The sequence below is a fragment of the Pyrus communis genome, chromosome 12 (genome assembly GCF_963583255.1).
Source record: "Pyrus communis chromosome 12, drPyrComm1.1, whole genome shotgun sequence".
Taxonomy (NCBI): domain Eukaryota; kingdom Viridiplantae; phylum Streptophyta; class Magnoliopsida; order Rosales; family Rosaceae; genus Pyrus; species Pyrus communis.
Genome location: NC_084814.1, coordinates 14092641 through 14117712, shown reverse-complemented (window position 1 = coordinate 14117712; position 25072 = coordinate 14092641). Strand labels below are relative to the sequence as shown.

At 38.6% G+C, this 25072-nt stretch overlaps 2 protein-coding genes across 6 annotated transcripts; both read right to left on the bottom strand.

Moving 5' to 3' along the window:
• Positions 1–1456: 1456 nt before the first annotated feature.
• LOC137710968 (protein IQ-DOMAIN 22-like) lies at positions 1457–6674 on the bottom strand. Its single transcript, XM_068450144.1, has 4 exons — positions 5976–6674; positions 3378–3578; positions 2522–2599; positions 1457–2441 (listed from the first exon to the last, which is right to left on the bottom strand). Exons 1-4 carry the CDS (start codon positions 6396–6398, stop codon positions 1845–1847), a joined length of 1299 nt encoding a protein of 432 aa, XP_068306245.1. The 5' UTR covers positions 6399–6674; the 3' UTR covers positions 1457–1844.
• A 7786-nt stretch (positions 6675–14460) lies between these two features.
• On the bottom strand, positions 14461–20597 carry LOC137710635 (uncharacterized). Of its 5 annotated transcripts, none has more exons than XR_011064988.1 (13): positions 20278–20596; positions 20068–20176; positions 19845–19877; positions 19326–19450; positions 18997–19131; positions 17890–17966; positions 17437–17699; positions 16565–16621; positions 16294–16462; positions 16108–16169; positions 15943–16028; positions 15796–15852; positions 14461–15070 (listed from the first exon to the last, which is right to left on the bottom strand). XR_011064988.1 is itself a non-coding variant. In XM_068449712.1 (13 exons), the coding sequence occupies exons 1-13, from the start codon at positions 20450–20452 to the stop codon at positions 14975–14977; spliced, it is 1341 nt and encodes a 446-aa protein (XP_068305813.1). In that variant the 5' UTR covers positions 20453–20597; the 3' UTR covers positions 14461–14974. The 5 variants fall into 5 exon arrangements, 4 of the variants coding, with proteins under 4 accessions (XP_068305813.1, XP_068305814.1, XP_068305811.1 ...); XM_068449712.1 differs by having other exon boundaries at positions 16294–16359; positions 20278–20597; XM_068449713.1 differs by having other exon boundaries at positions 16112–16169; positions 16294–16359.
• Between the last annotated feature and the right edge of the window lie 4475 nt (positions 20598–25072).

The window sequence follows — 25072 nt, the reverse complement described above, 5'->3', positions numbered from 1 at the left end:
AATGTCCAGTTATTTGTATGGCAAGCATTCAACTATAACAGAGTACTCCAACAAAGAATGATCTTCAGTTTAGCAGGTTAATAATATAACTAAAATAATGTTTCCCTGTTTTGGATTAGAAGTCTATTTAAACAAACAAACTAAATAAAGAAAAGAAAACTTACTTAAGACTTGGAGATTGCTTGAATCTGTACACTTGAACTTTTATTGATATAGAGAGTGTTTACAAAGAGAAGTGTTTACAAAGGATGCCAGAAAGGTTTTGGATGCTTGAGTGTATGAGGATTGAAGTATGGTGTGTCTCTGGTGTGTGTTTACAATGAATAGAACTCCTCTTATATACATTGAATGAGAATACTATGGTAGTAAAAATCTTTACAAATGAATGGTGTAGACGTATCCTTGGTACTTGTCATTTGCCATTTTGCTTCTACTGTTGCTGAAATTGTCAGCACTGTTTCTAAAACGTGGTCTGACTTATTTGTCTTCTTTTGCCTTGTTTTGATAAATGCATGTGAACTTGCTTGTCTCCTTTTGCTTTGTCTTGATAAATGCATGTCAACTTACTGCATGGCTTGTCTCCTAGAGCCCATAACTTTGTCATTTTTTTTTTTTTTTTTTTTTTTTTTTTTATTTTTTTTTTGCTTTGATGAAGAGCATGTGACTTCGGATGGATGTTGGAGATTGAGATATTTTGTCTTTTTTTGTTAAAAGGTTTTCAAGGGCAACCTTGCCATTTTGTTTTGTTTTTTTTATTTTTAATTTATTTTTATAATTGAATTTGATCAAATTGTACCGAAGTCAGTAATTTCCGTCAGGCCAAAAAAGATGTGTGAAGTCCCGGATTTTCTCCGTGCTTATAGCAGTTTCCAAGCTTTCATGGCCAATATTGCCACTTGTGTAAACCACCAAACAGGTTGTTCCTGAGGAACTTGAGCTTTAATTTCAATGGCGAAATCAAACAACTCCTCCAATGTGCCAAATATTCTGTCTTGAAGCTCCGGCGTAAATTTGTTTGGCAGGACCATCACGAAACAGCCACACTCTTCGAGTGCATGGCAAACATCTTTGCGTAACGAGAGCCAAGAACTTGTCCCTGGCTTCCAGCAGTCGGCTTCGGAGAAATCGACTACTGGAATCTTGGCCACTGCTGCTATTGTAAGGCTCATCTTTTCCCTTGAGTTCGAGGCTAGGGCTCTAAGACTATTGAACTGCAAGCTGAATATATAGCTAGGCTGATGTATTTCAGATTCTTTTTGAAACATGCTTATTTGTTTTTCTTCCTGCACTTTAGATTAGTTTAAAGTAGAATTACGCTTGTATACAATAAAATGCTGAGATTTTAACTCGTAGCAGCTCGATCAGACCATGCAATTTGCATTTGTACATCTTCAGATCTCAGACATACTTGTAAATCACGTTTCTTCTTGTGAATTTTATTTAAGTGATGTTTAGGTCAAGTTCTTGAAGCAATTTAAAAACTAAGATGAAGTTCTTGAGCCAATTTCTCATTCTCTTCCTCTTTCACTCTATCAAACCCATCCACTTAATTGAAACGGGGACGTCACGAAACCATGAAGTCAAGAATATGGAAGAATCATGGAACCGGAAGTGAGATTCAACAAAACTTATTCTCCTCTTGCACACCCTTGTTCGTTCATTTCTAGCATTTGGATCGGATGAATTAAAAGAGAATCAGAGAAAAAGCTAGAGACCCACAAATATACATGCCCTACGCTAATACAACTCTTAACACTCCTCCGACATTAAAAGTAGTTCACTACATCAGTTAGCCAGACTAGATTCAGAATTACAATGGATCCCCCATGTCGAAGAGTGCCATATCAGTATCTGTAACCCACCGGCATCCCATGCTTGTCCAAGCGACCAGATCCCGGGTAGGCTTTATTTGCAAAGTTAGCGTGCAAGGCAGACGTCCATTGTGTACTTGATCTCGACTCACCAAAGCCATGAATGGAGTGCCTCTTCGTTGAGCTAGACCTATCATAGTGAGGCCCCTGCTTCGGAGCACTAAGAGACCTTAACTTAGCCTTTGATGATTCAGTGCACGCCATGTAATTTGGGTAATCGGAATAGCCGCTTAAGTAGCTTTTTGAGCCATCACGCTTTCTAGAAGTGAAGGGGCTTCTCTTCAAAGTAGCTCCCCGTGATGAAGCAGAATAAAACTGCGGACTACTGTTGGCAGTGCAGAAAGAGTCTTCCTCAACCTCTCGAGAGAGTTTCAATGGGCTAAAAGATTGGAGCTCGCAAGACGATGGACTTGGAAGTGTTTGATGGTTTGTGGAGGCTTTTGAAGTGGTAAAGCTATGGCTGTATTGGTCTGAGGCCCTAGGTACAATGTATGGTTTCCCAGTATCAATTTCGAGGACCCTGTCATTCTTTTCATCATCAGTAGTTCCATTTGACCTGGAGCTATTTCGCTGCAGGATGTAATAGGCATGAGAATCTTATATAAGTAGCAACCATGAAAATGCAGTTGAAGGAAAGGATTTGAGCATACCCGAAGTATTGCCAACTGCTCATGCTTTGTACTCCTCAGTCGGATAGGATGTTCAAATTTTTCAGGGGTTGCTGGACCCTGCATGTAGATGATATTTTTCCTTTTTAACGAATAAACAAACGTTTGGTAAACACAGATGATGATTTGGTCAGGATAACTCGTAAAATACACAAATCAAATGCGAATACACTTTCAATTTAAAGAGTATATCCCATATCTTGTCCTCAACCACCAACCAGAGAGATTGAGAAATAAACTAGATACTGCACATTACAAAACGCAGTGGTTTGCAGGTAATGAAAAAATTAAACAAAGTAGCAAGTAGTTAACTCGATTCATTTCAATAACTAGTCTTATTGTTTCACCAAGAGAAAACTGTATAAGCAGTGCTAGTACACGGTTAAAGTGGAGGTTAATGATCAGTGGGACAAGGTAAATCTATATAGTAGTAGCTTGGAAACCATCAATACGTTCCCTCTAACATGTTATACGCCTCCAAGTTTGATAATGTACATTAACTGTTATACGTATCATGCTACTTGTCAACCTGCCATTCTCATTTATTCGACTGCGAAAGCTGTGATCAGCATATAACTTACACATGAATGCGACATGGAACTTTTATAATTTCCACCAAACAAATCTTCATCACGACATTATATGTTTGTACTGAAAAGACTGAAAAGTACATGCATGAATTCAAAAGGCTTCTGCAGTTTAAAAACAAATGGTTCACCACCCCCACCCCAACCCCGCCCCCTCTTTTTTTTTTTTTTTAAATCAAAAGTTCACGATTTCGATTGTTTAAATCTACTTAAAAGCACTCAAATTGGAGGGCATTGTAAATTTTCCTTACAGATTGGTGAAACTGAAAAGATTTGGTCCTTGACTGCGAGAGCTCAGAAATCTGGGCCCGCCCTACTCGAGCTCTTGCCTGCGTTTGCAATATGGTTTGCAGTCGCTGCAACCGGTCAGCATAAAACTTCCTCACAATATGACCTCTTACCAACGCCTGAAGTCTCACCAATCCCTTTAATGCTCGCAATGCTCTCCTTGCCTTCAAAATATCCATTCAATAAAGTACGTTAGCTTATGAAAACCTAATAAAACACAGTGGAGATGATACTGATCACCAACAACCAAAGTAATAATGAAAAACGTTTCACAAACCAACATTTTCGATTATAATCAGGCCATAAGGTATTGACAACAAAACCAAGAGACATGGTTTCTCTTCGTCGGAGCATCAGTACGTAAACAGAATCATAATCTGATTCATTGAAGAGCCTAAACTTCAATGACGTTTCAAAACATGGCGCCAAGGAGACCAACGTAGAATTCGAATGAAACAGGCGCCTAAATGAAAACAATTTTAGGTCAGTGGTACCAAATAAATCTATGACTCTGACATGACAATAAGCAAACAAGGACATTTCACTGCCAGCCCTTGCAAAATGGTAAGAAGTTTTTATCCACTGTTTGACTCATCTCTGTCTGCATATTAATTTAAAATTGAAGAACCCAACCTACATTACACCCAGTAAGGACTTCCTGTTACCTACATCCCCGAGATCCACTGTGGCGTCCCGGACAATCATACAGTGACGTGTGAGAAAGTTAAAGCACATAGCATTGTATGATTGATCTGGGACATGGCCGTAGCATCCCTGGAGTCTCTCCTCCTCCCCTCCTACAAAGTCAATTAGGCAAATTCTTTTTAGGAACCCACCAGACTTTAAGTGGGCAAGACCAAACGGACAAAAACGTCAACAGGCATGGAGTTTAACCTTTAGTCATCCACCCACTCCACTCCACTAAAATGCATATAACAAAAAAGTGACTGTTAAACTAACTTGATTAGATTTAGCAAGTCCCATCCTACTAACTCCCCCACCCCACATGACTCGTCGCTTGTATTAAATTAGCTAATCTTAACACTTTAGCTTTTGGTTTCTACTATGCTACTATGAGGAAAGATCGAACACTGAGAAAGCAATTTTTTTGCCCAAGCCTAAGGTATCCTGCCTGAAGGGTAAGACTAACCCTAGTGGGGCCTAGAAAGACTAAAGACATTTCAGTCCATCCTTGGCCACAGTCAAATCGCTCAGGTCGTCTCAAAACTTTCAACTAGAAAATCATCCGCGTTTTGCCAATTTCGTGCCTCGTACCAAAAATCAGAGAGCGAACCTGACTTGAAAGTCTTCCACAATTCCACTGAATCACTTGTTGTGGCTAACTGAGAGAGCACTTGAAAAAGCCAAAAGCTTTAAGACTTTAAAACCCCAAATGGGCAGTAAAAACAGAAAAGCCAAAAGCTTCAAAAAATCACTAAAAAACCCAATAAAAATAATTTTGCAATTATAAAACCCGAATGTAAGAGAAAAGCCAAAAGCGTTAAGAAATCATTGAAAACTCAATTGAAATTAACACTGTAGTTACTAAGAAAAACCCGAAAGTGCAGTAAAAGCGGAAAATCCAAAAGCTTTAAGAAATCACTATAAACCCAAACGACAAAGTGCAGTAAAAACAAAAAAGCCAAAACTTTTAAACTGAAAACCCAATTGTACAGCCACTTGGTACAACTCCTATTTCTCTTCACGCGAAAAACCTTAAGTTCGATTCTTGTCAAAAACAAATTTGAACTATATTATTACAAATTTATTATGGATAATACGAATATCACCGGACTATAATACTAAGTTGCAAGTGGAAGGGAATCAAAGAACCCAAAAGCCACAGTAAATCCATGACATTGACATTTTGACAAATTTGTCACCACGGCAACACCAACTCATCCACATACCTTTTTCCAAAAACCATCTACAAAATGCACGGAACAAAAGACAATTCACACAAAACAAAATTAGAAACCAGATTTTATGCAAACTTCCAATCACCAACAACCAAGACTTAATCATCCATTCTCTCTCTCTCTCTCACTCTCTCTCTGAAAACACCAACACAACAAAAATGGAAGGCCTCTAAATTGAAGGGCCATGTGTGGGTGTACCGAACCCTTTGGGAGATCCAGTGGTCCACACGCCCTCCCTTGGATAGTAGCGCAGTACGCAGCCCTCGGCGCATTATAGTGGGCTTTCCAAGATTGAAAAATGTATAGGGGTACCTAGAAATGGCAGTGAAAGAAGCTGCACGCGTTGCCGTTTTCGGAGAAACGACACGGAATGTACAGCTAGATGCAGCCCGACTGGGCATTAGAATAATTTTACCAAGACCGAAACGACGTCGCATCGGGCCTTCGGTTACAGAAGGTGCAACAGTGCAGTAGTGGAACTGGATAGAAGAAGAAGAAGTGGTACTGTTTGTGTAAGCACCAACCAGAAAGTGTGGAAGAAGGGACACGTGTCAGCTTCCGGGCACAATGCTGATCCCAGTAACTTAATCAGAGATTAACGGTAGACTAAAAAAATAAAGGAATTAATACGGGGATACGAACCAAACAGCCTCGGAAAGCAGCTTGAATTTTCACAGCGGCCCATTCTTCTTCGCGAATTCCGATGCGGCTACAGTGCACCGCGGAGCTTCTGACGAACCGCCCGCTGCTGGTCAGCCGTACCACGGCGGCGGCCGCTTGGGCGGCGGCGACTGCGGCCTCGGCCACAGCGGCGGTCGCCGCTGCCACGGCAATTGCGTGTTTGTTGGGGTCGACAGCGTCGTTGGAGGAGTCAGTACGTTGGTGTTGCCGTACGGGGTCGTTTTGGTGGCGCTTTTCTCTGTAGGACTTGACGAAGCTCCAGCGGTGTTTGTCTTTGGTGGGTGGTTTGGGGGAGGAGGAGGAGGAGGAGGACGGGGGTTGGTGGGCGGGGTTGAGCTTTTTGAGGCCCAGGATGCTCCAGAACCATTTGGAGGCTTTGCCCATTGTTGGGGGTGGGGAGTGCGAAGGCTAAGGGCAGTGGGATAGGAGTGGACTGAGAAAGTGGTGGTTGTTATGGACTTGCATTTGCAGTTGCAGGAGAGAGAGAGGAGTGGGAAGAGGGAGTTGGGAACGTTTTGATGGCTAGACTTGGGAACTGCGGAGTACAAGGGCATGAAGGGGAGGGAATTTATACGGTTGAGATTTTGTCAAAGGAGGGAGGGGCCGTTGATTTAAACACGTGTTGTTGGGAGGTGAAATTCTATGCTCTCTCCCTCTACATGGCGCGTATGCTTCACCCCATTGCTACTTTCTTCTTCTTTTTTAAAAAAAAAAATTTATTTTTGGTTTGTTTTTTTAACTAAATTCTTGGTCGATCAAAAAGTTGGAGTAAGAACAAAAGAGTGCCAATAATTTAGGATATAACGTATTGTTTTCTAGTTTTTATTTAATACAACAAGATAGAAAAGATGATGACATAAAAATTACACAAAATAAAAGGGTAGAAATTTGATACATTCAATTGTTTTTTAAATTTTTAGAGTAACAATAACAATTTTTTGATTAATTTTGTATTAAATAATAAGGGTGAAGAACAAGCCTTCCTTATGGGTCGTAGTCTATCTCCTTAATGGATGTCAAGGCTGGTGGGAAGATATTGATGATGTGACCTTTGAACTCCCCACGCCTTCCGATCCTCTCTGTCCTTGTACTAAAATTCACCTCTGTTACCTTGATTCGAGGTTGAGATTTCGTTTGTCACAGCTATGGAAGGAGATCCTCACGCACTTCCACATCGGTCTTTGTAACCTTACTTCGACCTCTGTTCGCATTATCTCCTGCTTCGATCGCCTGAATGAGTGGTATCATGTCGAACTAGGTTTGTCTGAATATCGTGTTCTCTATCAGCTTCGGAAGAGCACCGGCACTTGCTACTTTTTTCAATCTCGATCTACGCTTCGTTGGCCTGCTTACATCACTGAGCTTTCGGGTCATGACAAGGATTGGTACAGAGATATTCTTTTGGTAAAAGGGACTAGGAGGGCGATATATCTGAGCCGAGAGTCCCTTGTAAGCTCGGAAGTGACATTCTATGCAAAATGGACGATCAGAATCTTGGCCAGTGTCGTCCTGAATTTATTGATAGTGCCTTCAAAACCATTCTTACTTTGCACCAGAGTTGGAAGTGGCTTAGTGTGCCGGAGAGAGAGTGCACGGGAGAGACGGCATCATCAACCTCTGCTCTAACCATCCTATCCCTAACCATGTGTGGGTTCCGACCCAAGATGCATTGAAACCTCCAAAACGTTCTAAAGATGCCCCTAGGGCGGACAAGAAGAAGAGGAAGAGAGAAACTGATCGGAAGCAGCTCTGAGAGCGATTCTGGCTAAAACATCTAAGAAGAAGACCAGGTTGGCAAGTGGTCCCGAAGTCGGTTTAGATAAAGCGCCTGAGATTTGTGAGATCATGTATCTTTAGACTTTGTATTAATGTTATTGTTAGCAGTCTGTTTTGACCTAGAGCCTTTTTAGCCATTTCATTGTTGTATTAGTTACTTACCTAATTATTTGTGACACTATATATGTACACCTTTTGGTTAAGCCATGCATGCTTTCACTTCCTGCATGCAAAGAGTAAGGACTAGTGATTAGGCTTGCCATTTTAATGACACCTGCCATTGTAACAAAAACTATGAGCATCATCACCTATATAAGCTGTAATATTTCTACGACATTCTTATCTTTTGTCCTCCCAATCTTTACACCTAGCATGCCACCATTTCCCAGCCGCCAAAGCCAACCAATTAGAGCCTTTGTTAGCCGCCTTATATCCCTATAAATAGGAGCTCTGCTCCATTTGTTTTCCAACTACAATTTGCGTGCTCTAGTTTACGTAGAGGTGGTATATAATATATATGTATGTACGTGTGTGTATATACATATAGTGAGAGAAAGAGAGACTAGAAAAGATAAGGGTGGAAGAAATACATTGGTTTAGGAGTGATCAAGACGTTAGATCAAGTGCATGGAGTTTAGCTAGTGACGTGAATCTTCGTTTTAGCTTTGAACTTGAGGTAGGGATTTATTGGGAACTTATCACTATTGGGATTTTGTCTTGTTTAAGCTTTGTGAAATATGTGTTCTACTTGATATATCTCTAAAATTGATATTTATGTATATTGAATTATGATTTATATAACTGTTAATGTTGAGAATGTGGATATTGTGGTAATGTTGATTAATATGCGTACATCATTACATATTGGAGTGGGTGGATTTTATTGGAATATTTGAGATTGGGATATAGAAAATAAAATATTATTTTGTCTGTTTGAGTTCGACTCTTGTAGGTACCAGCAAGGGTGGCCAAGTGAAATTATAGGAATGTTATGAAGTAGTGAGGACTCTGGCGACCGAAAGAAGAACAAGATGACCAACAAAATGGGAAATTTGCATTGATTGAGTTACGGGGGTTATAATAGAGCATTCGGACCACCGCTGCAATGGTAAAATGCATGGTATGGGACATGCAAGTCTGTGTGTTTTATTATATAGATTAACGGGTTGGGTAATTGAAGTTAAGATGCATTCATGATAAATAATTTATGTTTGATAACATGTTATAATTTATTTATGTGAGCATGACACTTGGTTTAGCCATGACAATTATCCTTGATAAGATTTATGTCCCTATCGAGCTGTGGTTTCGCTCACCCTACACATTTTAGACCTTGCAGGTTCCTACAAGTGTAAAGAAAGGTAGACGAGTTGAGATTGTGTTAGATGAGAGGTTTAAGATTTTTGATTTATTTTTGTACACCTGTAAGGATTTTAGAGTTATTTTTTATAAGAGAAGTTTGGTTTTTCTTTTATTTTTACTTTTACTAGCGCGGGCACTGGTTTATTTTTCTTCTGACCCCAGGTCCGGGGGGTACAAGATTGTTGACCTTGCATCCTCATCATAAGAGAATTTGTAGCAAGCCCTCACAAGCTTTAGTGGAGGAAGAGGCAAGTTTATCCTTGTGGAGGCATTGGCATTGTAGCAAGGGATTTTGAGGAAACAACCGCAACCATCTGTACCTCCGGCTTTTGGTTTTACGACTGCCGTTTCTAATAGTCAAATTCTGGCTGAGGATTTGAGTAACTAGGTGACTGATGGGTCATCCATTATTCCATGTATTAGTAAATGAGTATTTGTCGAGGTACCCAGCTTGGTGATTAGGCCCGCCGTTGGGTCAGAACCACTCCTCTAGATGCAAGTGGTCTTTATGACACAGGATATGCTCAGGCTCTGATTTGCTTGGCTATCGCTCCTGCCAATTTCAGAGGGATTATGAATGTGGATGACGTTAGAGAAAAGTGTTATCAGAGCAGATACGAGATTTGTTGACACGCTCGACCCCGATAACCTCCAAACACCAGGGTAGGCATGTGCTGGCCAACACCCGAAGGTAACGAAGCCATACTTACATGCATGAGAACTATGAATAAAGAACGAACATAAATAAAACTTGTAAATTTAATTATGATGAATATGCAATTGTGGAACGTGTTCGGAGCATACAACTAAACCAAAACATTGAAGAAGGAATATTATAAAAATGTACGAACAAAGAAATGGGTCTTACATTGAGAAGACTCGAAGATATGCTGCGAGAGTGCCTTGATGCCGGGGTTGTACGCCTCGATTCTAAGTCCTAAGGGGCTTAAAACAAAACATGAGTGGACTAAGTTTATATATATAAGTGGTACTAAAATAGTTATTCTTCAACGTACTAACCCCCAATTTAGAAAACTCATATAGCATAAGTAGTAATAGGTTTTTCCAAAAACCTAGTATGCCATAAAACTTCATAAAACATATATCATATATAGTGTGCTTAGTAGCATCATAAAGGCGCATATAATCTTCATTTGCCCGAAGGCACTTCATCACCCGCTTGTAGGCATATATAATTCTTCATTCGTCTGAAGGTATCATTCACCAGTAAGCCCTACATCACCTGACTAAAGTCATATAATGATATCATTCGCCCGTAGGTAGAAATAAATCTTCATGCGCTTGAAGGCAGTATCATTTGCCCGTAGGCCCTACATCACCTGACTAAAGCTATATAATGATATCATTCGCCCGTAGGCAGATTGTATGAATAACCACTAAGTAAGCACATAAAAATATAAACCTAAACTTTCCAAAATATATCTCATCAGAGCTTAGTAGCCCAAACATCATACATAAAGCATGAATCCAATTTTCTCAAAAACGTTTCATAAAACGTATCCATAAAATCATGATTTTCGTGTATGCATTTCTAATAGTAAAATCATGCATTTTGGAAAGGGTCCACTCACCTTAGTTTGTTGATGAAGAGCCGTGCAAACAAGAGAAGACGGAAACGACACTAACAAACGCACCTAAGCACATAAAGGGACCATAGGATAAAAATTTAAAAACTAAAATATCTTTGTTTTCTCTATAGAGCCCGAGAACCCCGGTCTTTTCTAGTCCAAATTATATTTAAGAACTCTCAGCCCCAATCGTCGCGACCTTCCAAATTTAAACCCAAGTTACCCTATTCCCCACCACCTTTTGCCCTTCCACCGCCTTTAGCTGCCTAATTTTATTTCTTCCAAATTCATATAAGTTTTTTAATCCTAGACTCTAGTCATAACTCCCAATTAATAATATATATGTTACATTAACAAATTTTATCTTTGTAGAGTCACTAATTGCGTTATATTGTTGAGGAGAATTTGTTCGTTTTATTACCTTTGCGATTAATCTTGATTTATTCAATGAACCAAATTAAGTAAAAAATAGCGATACGGAACCAAATTAGTCTAATTTTTTTTTTTTTTTTTGAGATTTTATGTTTGGACCCCCGAGCTAGAAATCCTAAATCCGCCGGTGATGGCGTGGCCCATTTTATCCAACACGGCTTTGTACGTACTGCCCGAGAGGAAGAAACCGGGCACGTTGAACAGCGAACCGGGATAGTCTGACGTCAGCACCTCATCCTCCTCTTCTCGCTTCTCCTTCTCCTTCTCCTTCCTCCTCTGGTGTCCGAGCTGGTGGAACTCAGCTCGATGCCTGGCGTGACTGGCCTCCAGGCTCCGGCACCGATCGAATATAACTTTGTACAGAGTCTTCGGCAGGTCGTGGGCGGCCATCGCCGTGGATGCCGAGGTGTCGCGATGGCGGGGGAGGAAAGGGGGCGGGCAATGCGCATAGTAGCTAAATATAGCGGTTTTTTTTCCTCTTTTAGTTTGTCATCGCGCGAGCAGGTCTGCTCGAAACGAAATGTTTCTCTGAAATAATATTTTAATTTATTTCTTAATTATTTAATTCGCTGTGTCTGCGCACTCGCAGACGATCACTGGCTCGCCACGTGTCGCCTGCACAGGAAGGGAGGCTGTCGGGTGCGGAGAGGTGTTATTGCCACGCCGCCATTGGTTTGCGTAAGAGTCCAAACTCCATCTCTACCGCCACCACACAAGCACTAGCAAACAGATGGGTTGATGACTTTCATTGGCAATTGTTTAATCCCAACCGTTGAATCGTGTTGTTGATGACTTGAAGCATGCGTTCATCCACATTTTTTCCTTCCTTTCGGCTCGCACATATTATGTAACAAACTTTCTATGTTGGCAATTTCATTTTGATAGTGGGCGACTTTATTTATTTAATTATTTAAATGGAATCTTCACGTTTTTTTTTTTTTTTTTTTGTTTTTTTTTGCTGAAAAGACTCACAAAGTCATTTCAGTCTCTCTTTAACTACTATCATGTGATTCATGAACGTCAATAATCGAACTCAGAATGTGTTGTATAGAATACCGGCATAGAATTCGTCTCTCAACTATTGGGTCACCTAGTGGTTGTTAGTGGGTGACTTTAGTTGAATCCCCAATTTTTTAATTCAAAATCTCATTGCGTATGAGTGCAAACATAACCATAAAACTACCATGATTCACTTCGTTTAGATGTACTTTTAAAATGACTGAAAACGTTGTTGGTGAAAATGTTTTTAGAATCAATCATTTGTAAAAATGTAAATGAATTCTGAAGAAAAAAAAACACTTAAAGTGTTTACTGAAGGAAGCACCAATGTCTAATATTATCTGTAAAGAATCTCAACGTTCACTACGCATATTCACACTCTCAAAATCGCAGATGTATCATTCAATAACTATTTGGTTTTAATTTTTATTTTTAGATACTAAAAATTTGTTTGATAACTGACAATAAAAATTAAAAAATAAGGAAGCTATTATTAGCACTTTAAAATTTTTATTATACATTCCTCACAAGTGTATTTTTCTTTCTATGTATAGAAAATTTAGAATGCAAAATGAAAGTGTCAATAACAAGTTCCAAAAATAAAAGTTGCTTTTTTAAATTTTCAAAAATAAAATTTACAGTTTTCGATTTTTATTATTTTAAATTGATCTAAGGCAGATTTTGCAACGGTCGTTTGCTTCTTTTTTTTTTTCGAATAAACGAAACTGTCAGTTTTAATACGCGCTCTCTTCCTCCCCACACCCCCCCCCCCGGGGCGCCGCCGCCGCCGCCCCCACCCAAAACAACCGCCCTTCTCCTCCGTCTCTCCCTCTCACACTTCCCCAAATAACAGAAAAGATGCGAATCCAAACGCTAAAATTAGGGCACGAAACCCTCCTCTTCGTCATCTGCTCCGTGTGAGAAGAACTCCGATTCCGGAAACTTGAACTGCACTAAAAAGATGGTCCTCAACATGGCCGTTCCCAGCGGCGCGGTAAACAGAAAACTCTAATGTCCCGAATTTCACTTTCTCTTTTCTTTTCGGATTTTCAAATTTTGAAATTTAGATATTGTGGTAATGGGGGATTTCTGTACGGATTTGCAGATTGGCGGAGAGGTGGCGATTGTCGCGGAAGTTGTGGAGGAGAATTCGAGTCAAAAGATGCCAACTTTCCGTATAGGGCCTTTTCTGACAGTGAATAAATCCGCAGCTTATGCCTTGTAGGAGCTTGCTTACGTACGGGTGAGGAAACCCAGACTTTATTGTTGAATTGTTCATTTGATTTCAATCTCGGCGTGTGTTGTGATTAGGTAACTTAACATCAAAGACGCCGTGGATCACCCTTTCATTCCAGAGTGCTAATAACATAATCCAATATTAAATACCTAATTACAAGACAATTGTGATGTTTCAGGTCTAAGGACTAATTTGCACTACTCTAACAATTGGGTTCCTATTGACACGAGTATTATTTTTAGTACACATACATAAGATCTCGAGGCGATCCCGGTCAATGAACTTAATCTCCATTAAGCAATTCACTAACCTTGATTGTTTTTAGGGCATGCAACCAACACACACAATACTCACTCTTGCATTATGAAGTGTTGGCAATGTGGTCGGTTTACGTGGGATAATAAACCAACTAGGAGAATATTAGATTGATATTAAATGGTGACAACAAATACGCATCTATATACAAACGAAAACGCACTCTGCAATAGTCATCCTACTCTCCTGCCTAATGAATAAATAAGAGAATTGTAAGATGACTATTATCGCGTGCCAATAACAATTCCTTAAAGAACACATATTCTCTGATGGATTCTTATAGGAAAACGATTTCCAAATACCACTTTTCTTCTTCCATACACCCATGTTTATCTCTATCTTGATTCTCTTAATTAGTCAACCCAAAGGTCCGACATAAAAAAGAGCATACAAGAAAAAATGTGTGCGAGAATCACTTGGTTATTATAACGACGCACCTAATCAGTTGTCATGTACCATAGGCACCATTCATATATGTTTTTGAGAAGAATAAAGGCAACATTCTTATACGACCTCTGGACAATCTACATGGGGAGATTCACACGTTACAAGCATCCAATACCTAGTTGTTGGAAATCAAGACACCATTTTTCAAAACATGTCTACATTTTAACAAAAAGCAGAACTGAAATCTGAACCTGGACAAGAAAATGAACCGAGCAACCTTTTTCATAAGATGTCTATAACGAACAGAGTGCGATAAACGACGTTGTTAACTAAAACAGACCGTAATGTATGAACGACGGTACAATTCATTCTACAATGTAATTCAAGTGATAAAAATGTTAGCGACAACTTCCATCTGCAATGCAGAGACAGTGTGGCCTTTGCAGTGAGAATACATATAGAAGAACCTTGTTCAGAAAGTGAACACGTTGTACAAACGACGGCATGACTCGATTACCACCATAACCAATTTTGTACAAATGAAACAATGATTTGAAGACAATACCGAAGGTTGTCTTAAAAGAAGAGAGAAAGAAAAGAACGTGTGAAATATTGTATCACGTAGTAGGTTTTGAAACCCCCACGGTTAATTAAAAGCGAAAGAAGGTTTTGAAACTCTACATAGATGCTGATGAAAACGTGTTCAAAAACTAGTAATGGCCTTCTAACCCGTTGTAAACACAGCCTTGTACTGTTGCACGCAATCCGTTAAACGAAGAGCCACTGTTGTTAAATCACTTCTGCTGCAAGGAATTTACTAAGACGATGAACCATCAGAGACAAACTTCATTTGTAGCAAGTGATTAAGATTTGTCAACATGAATCTTTGTGTTCGATAGCTTTCTTAGCTTCCTGTCATGATTGAGCATTGCACTTACACTCTCAATCACCAAAACAATCTGCATGGTCCAAAGCACAAATTAGTAGAGAGGGATAAGCCAAAATATTCCATAAAATTAACAGATCGATCAAAATTGCAAATCTGCCTTTGGGTTTATCAAGTATTTTACAGCCTACATAGCTTCACAGCGTCACCTATTAATAGGTTTTCCATAATCAGCTGATCTAAAGCGGTAACATTAAGTAATTTTAAGTTACTGCATTTAGATTGACAATTTTGAAAGCGTGAACTGGAATCAAATAATAAGGAAAATTTTGGTTAATGTGTCAAATACAATTATCAACTTTCAATATATACAGGAGCAATATACAGAAGTTTTTAATATCATTTAGATCTGTTATACAGAAGTATTTTACTCATACTAAATAAACAATCGTTTTAGAACTAAATAGGATATAGGACCTGGGAAACGAAATGATCATGCTTTCAAGACTTATTTTACTTATACAGAAGTATTAATACTTAACACTAAAGTGGTCATTTTGCATGGTATTCAAGCTGATACGAAATGATCATGCTTTCAAGACTTATTCATTCAAGTGTGGAAGTATGTATAGCAGGGGTGATGACTTCCTCTCATGGTTTATTTCACAGAAATCTAGCTATGAATCATCTATACAATAACCGAAGGTACATTTTTTTCTGCCATAGAAACTCTTATATGAATCATCTGATGCTCTACAGTATTAATGGACAAAGAATAATTGATGAGAGTTTACAAACCTGCAAACAAGCATAAGTAATTGCAGTAGCGAAGTAGAAATTTGCATTGCCAGTGCCCTGCAAGTTTGAAAAAATTCCTTATTCATAAGAAACATTTGTATTTTATGCCAACATTCAGAACAAGTGCAACTATAGAGAGAGACATACCCTCCATATCCATAGGTTGTGCATAACAGGGCTAAGGAGGGAAACGCCAACATAAACGCTGAAGAGGCAGAACGAGAATCGCATTTCTGCATATCATAAAATATAAGGTTTATTATCTCAAACCATGTCACATGCATAAAGGGAACAAAAAGTGAACCTACTGACTTGCCTGACAGTTCATTAACAAACCAGCCCAACAAACCAATGTACAGAGCTGAATCCCCAACCTAAGCAAAATTTCAAGAATAAAATATCAGGTCCCCCATCACATAATAAGAAGCACAGGCATCGACACTTTAGCTTCAGTACCAGTGAAAAGTAGGAGACTTCTAAAGCACACGGGGAACTTACAGAAGGATAAGATTTAAGCATTGAGGATATGGTGATGTAGACAAAAGCAAGAAAGCACGGACGATGCTTCAGCCGTATAGCCAATGGAAATATCATAAAGAGAATATTCATATGGAAAACGATGAGGAAGAAATTTCTGAAAAAATCGAAGACCTCTGCAAAGAAATACCTACATCAAAATATTACATGATGGATCAGATTCATGCCACACCCCAAAAATAAATTTAACCACACCAAAATCCACTTGCAAAATAGGTAAATTGGGACTCACCATAAGACACCTATATTTGGAGACAAATCTTGCACAGTGAGAATGAAACCATGCATTCTGCAAAACCCACCACAAAGTTTAGGAACAATTTAGACTAGTGATTTTATTGACTAGTGTTTAACAATAAAATAACATGTCTAAGAGCAACCCATGTATGGCATTTATGAGGCAAAAAGCAAATGCTCATATCATTAAACGCAAGCATAAAAGTCCAACCACATATGATATTAGTCAGTTAATCATGTTCTGAACTAACTCACACAATAAGGATCGCACAACAAAAGGATTTACTTCCATTACAACTATTTCATATGGTGGCTTTTCGGCATAAGAGATAAGATCATAAGGCTTTCCTTGGGACATAATTGGATAAAATCATTATTCAGTTCTTAAAGGAAGAACCTTTTAGTAGCATCAGTCTTCACTTTTCATTTTCCTTTTCTTTTGTTGGTGGGTCGGGAGGGCAGGGGGATGGAGACTACGCCAGGACATCCTGTGCAGAGCTCTAGTCTATATGCAGCTGTGCTTCCCTTCATATACTAATTTGACCAAGATTTTCCAGGCAAATTGGAATAGCTTTAAAAACTTTGATATATTTAGTTTGTTTTCTTGTAAATTAATTTTCATATGCAATTCTACTGACTCAATGTTTACATATCCTGAGTTTTACATGTGGATTGGATGACCTTTACGAACTGTAAAGTAGCTTTTTATTTTCAGTTGACTCCTTAATCAAACTCATTAAGGACTTGGATCAGTCATAATGTTCATATGATTAGTCCATTCTCTTCAACAGCTTTTTTTTCAAATCATATTTTGCACAAACAAATAGAAAATTTGAACAGAAGGAGATGCATATGTGCTGTTGATACCTTTCAAACATCTCCCAGAGACTACCATACTGTTTAGCAGATACGCCACAGAGAAATAACACATAGGCTGACCACACAATAGCCCACAATAAGAAAAGCATGACAGGTCTCCAAGAGAAAACATGGGGCAGCTCTGATTGATTAATAGCTTTCTCCTGTTGTTGACAACTATCAATTGACGTTGCATCTTCAGCTTTACCATATCTCCTCTGTAGCAACAGTTTCCTCGGAGTATCTGGACCATATCCTAATAAAAGAATCATCTGGCAAAAAAAGGAATATTAGTTACTACTACGCATGAGAGGGCAAGAAACACACAAAACATGCCTGAGAATTATATTCTTATATTTTATTTTTTTTATATTTCGATAAGAAACATAACTTCATTAATGGATTGGAAGATAACTTCTTAATTTCATCAAGCACAATAAGTCAATGAAAAAAGGGGCATACTGGAATTATGAGAATCATAGGATAAAGAGACAGATGTGTTGCCATGACCCATCCAAAAGCAGCCAAGGGAACCAGTCCTGCAGTACATCGAAAGAAGAATAATAGGAAAATTCAATTAGGAGTTTCAAGGATTTTAAAAGAGTTTACAAATCCATATGTATTCAATCAAGATTTTAAATGACTCCATGGAAGTCCATGGGTATTCAATCAAGACTTTAAAAGAGTTTATAAAACACCACAGAAATCCGAGTGTATTCATTCCGGATTTTAAAGTAGTTCAATTAGGATTTGATTTTAAAGTATTTTAAAAGATGAAAGACTTTAATGGATTTGGGGGGATTTTATTAGTGTTTTTTAGGCTTTAGGAAATCAGGCCTCTCCCCCTAAGATTTCTAATGATTTCACTCAAAATTCAGTCTGTGGAACTCCGTTAAACTCCACGAATTTATAACTCTTTTAAAATCCTTTAAAATCCTAATTGAAAATTAAAAAGAATACTTTCCTTGACCGACATACCTTCACCCATTCCAAAATCAAATTCTAATATCTTGCCTTAAAGCATACTTTAGAGAAAAATATGTCAAATGCAATTAAAAATAATACTTTCCTTGAGAAAGTTTCAGAATTTGGAATCAGAAAATTATTCAATTATGAAATAGATGTGCTAATGTCATATGACTGGAATTGCATGCTATCGTTACCACTTAAGTCCACAAATCCAGTCATCAAGTGATACTGCTTCACTTAGAATTATAGTAAAATCTTAAAGAACCAAACTCATTATGTCCAATAAAGTTGTTTCCTGTAATAAGATTATAATTTGTCTGTAACTAACTTCATGTCACAACTCACAACAATATAAGGGCGGCTACTTGTATGGGTAATACCTCACATGAATGCCTATATAGTCTCAAACTATAAATAAGAAATCTTGTAACCAAAGTTGAGAATGTATTAGATTATTATTTTGAATAAATAATAATTCTCCTGAACAAAATGACAAACAGAAATTGAAAGAAATATACTGAAGAGTCTTAAATATAAAACAAAATAATTTACAAAAAGCCAATAGAAACATTCGAGTCAGAAGGATTATCGTTTGCTTACTTTTGCATGCTCCAAACAGGGCCAGTATGATGGCAAAATTTTCAATTGGAGATGTTGACAAACCCACACATGCAACTATTGTCAAAGGATTCCATAGGTACACAAGAGCAGCAATATCTCCAGAAGGGAGGACCTCTGAAAACAAAAAATATAAGCAATGCATCAGCTTGTGAACGGCACTGGGGTAGGCATAACAATTTTGGATTTCGTTCAGGGAATTCATACAAGAAAAACATGACTATTCCAATTAGGAGTTACGATAAGTATACAACAGCAGCAACAAAGCCTTTTCCCACTAAGTGGGGTTGGCTATTAAATAATAAGCCTACCACTGCTTTCTGATATCGTATCAAGATCTAGTGACTTCAAACTCTGCCGGTATGCAACCTGAAGAGTCTGACCAGTAGCACGAATAAGCATGGCATTCAATATATCTGCAACCACAAAAACCAAACTGTATCCCAAAATGTGTTGATATCAACTGTCTGACTAGATATTCCGAATAAGTCGAACAACGAAAGAAAACTACGGAACTCTAAATTATACGTGTAATGTGCCACGTTTATATGACATAAAGATGAATTTGTTGTCACAATTGAGCCTGTGAACGTGTTTTCGGTTTGGTAAGTTCTCAACTAAAATCAAATAAAGTACAAGGAAAAAAAATCCGACAAATCATATTATACTGCTATGCAAATTCCCAATATTGACTAGAATGCACTATCATGGAGAATTATAACGGGTTGTCATGCTGCGACATAGACTTTCCAAATATCATGTAGCACATGAATTCGTATAATGGGCAGCACAGAGAGGGAACTACGGAAAAGATACAAGATAATTCTTACCTACAGAGAAGATGATTGGGTTGCCCTTCAATTCTGCAGCACCAATCAAAATATCCAACAAATTACCAACTGATAAACAAAAAGAAAAAAATCCACCACCAAAATTTCACATTTACTTAATTGGGATTCAATGAAACCAAACATGACCCAATACAAATCACAGAGAGTAATGCCAATGGGAACAGAATTTGGAAAAGGGAAAAAGCTTTAGCTGAAACGGTACCGTTTGACGGTGAGTGGCCCGAGAAGTGAGAGTAACAAAGGAGATCCATGGTACATAGATCCTGCATATGGAGACATTGACGATTGCTTCAACCAGTAACCCTCAGCCACTGCAAAAAAAAATTACCAAATTAAAGCAAATTAGAAGATAGGTGAAAGCTTAGGTTTTTGAGAAGCTAGAGAGATAGAAAGAGAGAGAGGGCGTGTGTACGGCGGCGGAGGCTGGTGAGAGGAGTGGAGACTTCGGGGCGGGAGGAGAGGTTGAGATTTTTGGGGAAGTAGATGAGGACGAGCCTGAATAAAACTGACGCCGCCAGCCATGTCCAGAAGCCTCCGTGCTTCTGCTTCTTCCTCTTCGTGCTCTGCTCCTCCGTCTTCGCCTCCATTTTTCTTACAGCTTTGCTGTGTTTTTTGGGAGCGAGGTCACTAGGGGAAAGAGACGGAGACGACTCGGACGAGTTTGAAAGGTATAGAACGGCAGCGTTTCACTGTATCAGATTGTTTGATTGCCGGGTGAGGACTGAGGGGTGATGAGTAAGGGATTTGGATCCTCTCCGGATCCCCTCCTGGGAATCCCGGGGATCAAGGCACAATGATCGTTCATCCAAGATCGTACTGCTACAATTAAATGCTTTTTATATTTTTAAAAGTAAAGCAATCTCGTTTTGTGTAAAAAGCATTTAATTATGGCCGTACGATCTTTGATGAATGGTCCTTGTTTCTTGATCACCGGGATCTCCAGGGAGGGGATCCGGAGAGGATCTAAATCCATGAGTATGGGAGTCTTTTGCCTATTCTTTTATTTATCAATTTTTCTCAAATTGTACCTAGCCCTGATAGTGGCACAAAAAATAAATAGTTAAGATTGTAAATAGAAGATCATGTGCTAATAAAGTATTCGGAAGATAGGCCATGTTGTAAAAAAATTAGGATTTAAACCCTTGTAATGAAGTTTGTTTCGACATATGCCCAAAACCGAAACTTATGTTGTTCCTCGTTAGTAGTTTGCATGTGAGTCTCACATGTAAGACTAAGATGGTCATTTTATTCCTTCCATAGGCTCTCTTTTATTTAGAAGCAAATCAACTGGGTTTGGGACGATGAAATGATGAAATCACTAGAGATGGGAGTGATGAAATGGAGAGCAACTATTGAAGGGATGAAATGGTGACAGGTGCTTCTCACGCAGATGGTGGTTCTCACGGATGGGTTGCTTCTGCACATAATGTAACGGAGGTAGTCAAAATTGCACATTCACCTTTCTACTTTTATGATGTGTTTTTACTCCGCTTTTATTGAGAATTGGTAGTCAATTTTAGTGAGATAGTTGTTTCAATCTGGATAATGAATGATGTTGTTCTCCTATTCGGTTTGTTATTTGATGTTGTAGGACAGATATGGATTTTTGGGAAATGTTCTTTATTGAGAATGAAGTCCACAAAATAAAGAGGAATAAGTTCAAACATGTTTTTTTTTTTTTTAAAGCCAATTGCAATTTGAATACATTTTTGTCGAAATTGAGCTGTGGATGAGATGTAAGATTCAGTGAGCAACAAAAAAATTTGTATGATGAATTTTAGTCACATTTTTCACAGAATTGTTTGCAAAATCCATATTGATGATAGTATGTTCGCCTTTGGACGATCGATGCAGTACTGGTGCGTTTCCATTCTTATGTTTTCCAAGTTGAAGGCACCCGTGAAAAGGTCAGGTTCTTTATTACGATGACCTGCCCCATCATTTTCGTTTCATCCCTTCCATAGTTGCTTCTAAATGGAGAGCAACTACGGAATGGATGAAATGACCATCTTAGCCTCACACATAATGTTCACTTGCAGGCTATTAATGGAGGAATAACATAAGTTTTGGTTTTGGGCATTGTGGGACCATGATTTTTGTACGGCTGAAGTAAGGCTAATTTGAATATAGTTACCTCAGAAGTTCAGTCATGGACTCACCGGCTCCGAGCGGAGCTAGATCTGACGAAGGAGCAGTGCTACCATCACCCTATCCCGGGGTAATAGGTGTTAACAACATTGAGAAAGAATCAAAGAACATTAAAGAATTGAGAAAGATTGAAGAACTAGAGAGAGAAATGAAACTTCTGTATATTTGAGGAAAAATGACAACTAATTACATTTGTAAGTTGAAGTACATTATATATTGAACAATAACCACAAAGTAACTAATTAACCAACCAACTCATTTAACCACTTAACAAACATTATAACAACTTAAGGTGATGTGGCATTAGTTACACAATAACCAATGATCAAGAGACATTTGTCTTCATCCCCCTTCAATCTCAGCTAAGGTACCAAGCCTGAGATTGCAGCAATGTAAGTGAACTGTTGAGCCTGAGATTGCTTCAGACTTTCATTCTTTAAAGGCTGATGTGTAATCTTTTTCGAGCATCCTTGATAGGAATGTGAAAGAGTGTGAGACTTTATCTGACCGAAGGTTATCACTACGCTGGCCTCTTGCTTGGATTTGTTTAACAAGTGTCCGATAAATCAATACTGTCACATCCCGACTCGGGTCCCCACCGCATCCTAGGCTTGACTCCACCGTAGCACAATATTGTCCACTTTAGGCCCCAACCACGCCCTTACGGTTTTGTTTCTAAGAACTCACACGAGAACTTCCCAGTGGGTCACCCATCCTGGGATTGCTCTTACGTGAACTCGCTTAACTTCGGAGTTCTTACGGAACCCGAAGCTAATGAGCTCCCAAAAGGCTTTGTGCTAGGTAGAGATGAAAATATACATATAAGGCTTACATGATCCACTCCCCTAGGCGATGTGGGATGTTACAATCCACCCACCTTAGGAGCCTGACGTCCTCGTCGGCATACTTCTGACCAGGGATTGGCTATGATACCAAATTGTCACATCCCCGCCTGAGGCCCCCACTATATCTCGGTCTCGACTCCACCGTAACACAATATTGTCCGCTTTGGGCCCCAACCACGCCCTCACAGTTTTGTTTCTAGGAACTCACAAGAGAACTTTCCAGTGGGTCACCCATCCTAGGATTGCTCTCACGCGAACTCACTTAACTTTGGAGTTCCTACGGAACCCAAAGCCAATGCTCCCAAAAGGCCTCATGCTAGGTAGGGATGAGAATATACATATAAAGCTTACAAGATCCACTCCCCTAGGCAATGTGTGATGTTACAAATACCCACCAGAAAATGTGAAGAAAAAGTAGTAGTATAGGAGAGTATTTAACATGGTAAAATATTGGTCCATCTAAAGAATGTTTGCTCTTGTCCAATGTCAAGATGACTCCATAGCTTGTACTCAAAAGGATCTAGAGTGGATAGTAAATGAGTTGCAGTATGATCCAAGGCAATACAAAAATAATAAATGTCAAACTAATAATCTTTTCAGCACCACCGTTTTTGGACATCTTCCCTACTTCCAGGAAGATATCACTAGCATCATGAAGATCTAATACAACTGAACCTAAGCATGCAAACGATTAGATAAATGAGCAGCAACAATATAATTCAAGCATTTCTTAATGAGCTACTTTTCAGCTTTTTTCTCTGTAGTTTCTGGGAACACAAAATCTTTCTGCAAACCAAAACCCTTACAAACAAAATGTAGGAACCAATTCTCCAAGACTTGAAACAATTATGATGCACATATCCAAAAGCCATGACATCTTGTATTCCTCTGCCTCTAACCAGTGATTCCTCTGCCTCTAATCATAGTTTCACAAATAATAGCCTTCTATAAAGGAGTTGGAACATATCCACATGCCGGTATATCAACTTCTAAACGGAATTATCCTTCGTGGGATTTATCGTCAACAATCTCATTCAACATTGGCTTCGGCCTTTAATATTTACAACAACAAAAAATTAACAAAACTATAATATAGCATTGGCCTTAACTATAGTACCACATGATCGCCCTTTGTGGATTTTACCATAAACAACTTCTTTTAACAATGGCATCGGCCTTCACATTTTCAACAATAGAAAATTAACATCTATGTAGGATTGCCTTTCGTGGGATTTACCGTAAAAGCCTTTCGTGGGATTTACCGTAAAAGACTTCTTCAAATTTCATTGCTTTAAGAAACATAAAACTGGAGTTATAGTAGATACATGCGACAACTAAGCTTGTTAGACTTGATATTATAGGATGTGATGGAATAAAAATATTTCCACGAACTCCTCAATATACTTCTTAAAAATCTTCCCAAACATCGTACTTCTCAATTTGGCACAAGTCAGCAGTAGTAATTGCAAGATTCAAGAAGGAATTAAGAATAAAGCAGTATTCAAGCAGAGAAATATGAGCAATTGGATATATAGACGACATCTCCAACTAACACAAATCACTGGTAGATACATCAAGTTATCAAGAATTAGGATTTTGGTGAATTAAGAGAAAGTTGCCAAACTTAGGAGATGCCGAAGCAACCACTAGAGGATCATAACCACCAATTGGAGGAATTTTCCCATCTTGTTTCGCTACTTCCGAATGGATCGATTCCAAAATCAATTAGACGTCGTCTCTTACATCAGGTCTCTGGCAATCGATCGAGTCCATAACATTTATGATCTCACTCTCTTACTCCATTGAAATCTTCACAGCAAAATGAAAAGGCCAACAAAAAAACCCAATTCTCTTAGGCATAGTGACAAACCCATGGCAGACAATTAACGAGTGTCATGAATTTCCATAAAATTTTGGCAACTCCATCAGACACAAAGAAACCCATAATCAAAAACCAAAGATATGAGCTTTTCACTCACATAATTGGACATCTCTTGAATTTCTTCAACATGGATCATAGATCAATTGAACCAAGAATTTATAAACGAATCATACAAAAACTCCAAATATATCTTAGATGACTGAAGAACCTTTCTTAAATCTTTAACTTGAGCAATCCATCAAATAGTTGATCTCGAACACATGGCATGTAAGATCGCTTATTCTAACACTAAAATTCATTGACGCATAAGATTGAACAGGTGATAGGCAAGA

Bases quoted from the DNA above. Each gene is read 5' to 3' on its own strand.
- LOC137710635 (XM_068449710.1), bottom strand. From the start codon at position 20,452: ATGGAGGCGAAGACGGAGGAGCAGAGCACGAAGAGGAAGAAGCAGAAG. The intron at 17,967-18,996 runs GTAAGCAAACGA...GATGTACTGCAG, and splicing joins CCTGTTTGGAGCATGCAAAA to GACTGGTTCCCTTGGCTGCT. The intron at 15,071-15,795 runs GTTTGTAAACTC...TGGACCATGCAG, and splicing joins TTACTTATGCTTGTTTGCAG to ATTGTTTTGGTGATTGAGAG.
- LOC137710968 (XM_068450144.1), bottom strand. From the start codon at position 6,398: ATGGGCAAAGCCTCCAAATGGTTCTGGAGCATCCTGGGCCTCAAAAAG. The intron at 3,579-5,975 runs GTTCGTATCCCC...GATATTTTGAAG, and splicing joins CTGCTTTCCGAGGCTGTTTG to GCAAGGAGAGCATTGCGAGC. The intron at 2,442-2,521 runs GTATGCTCAAAT...TACATCCTGCAG, and splicing joins AGCAGTTGGCAATACTTCGG to CGAAATAGCTCCAGGTCAAA.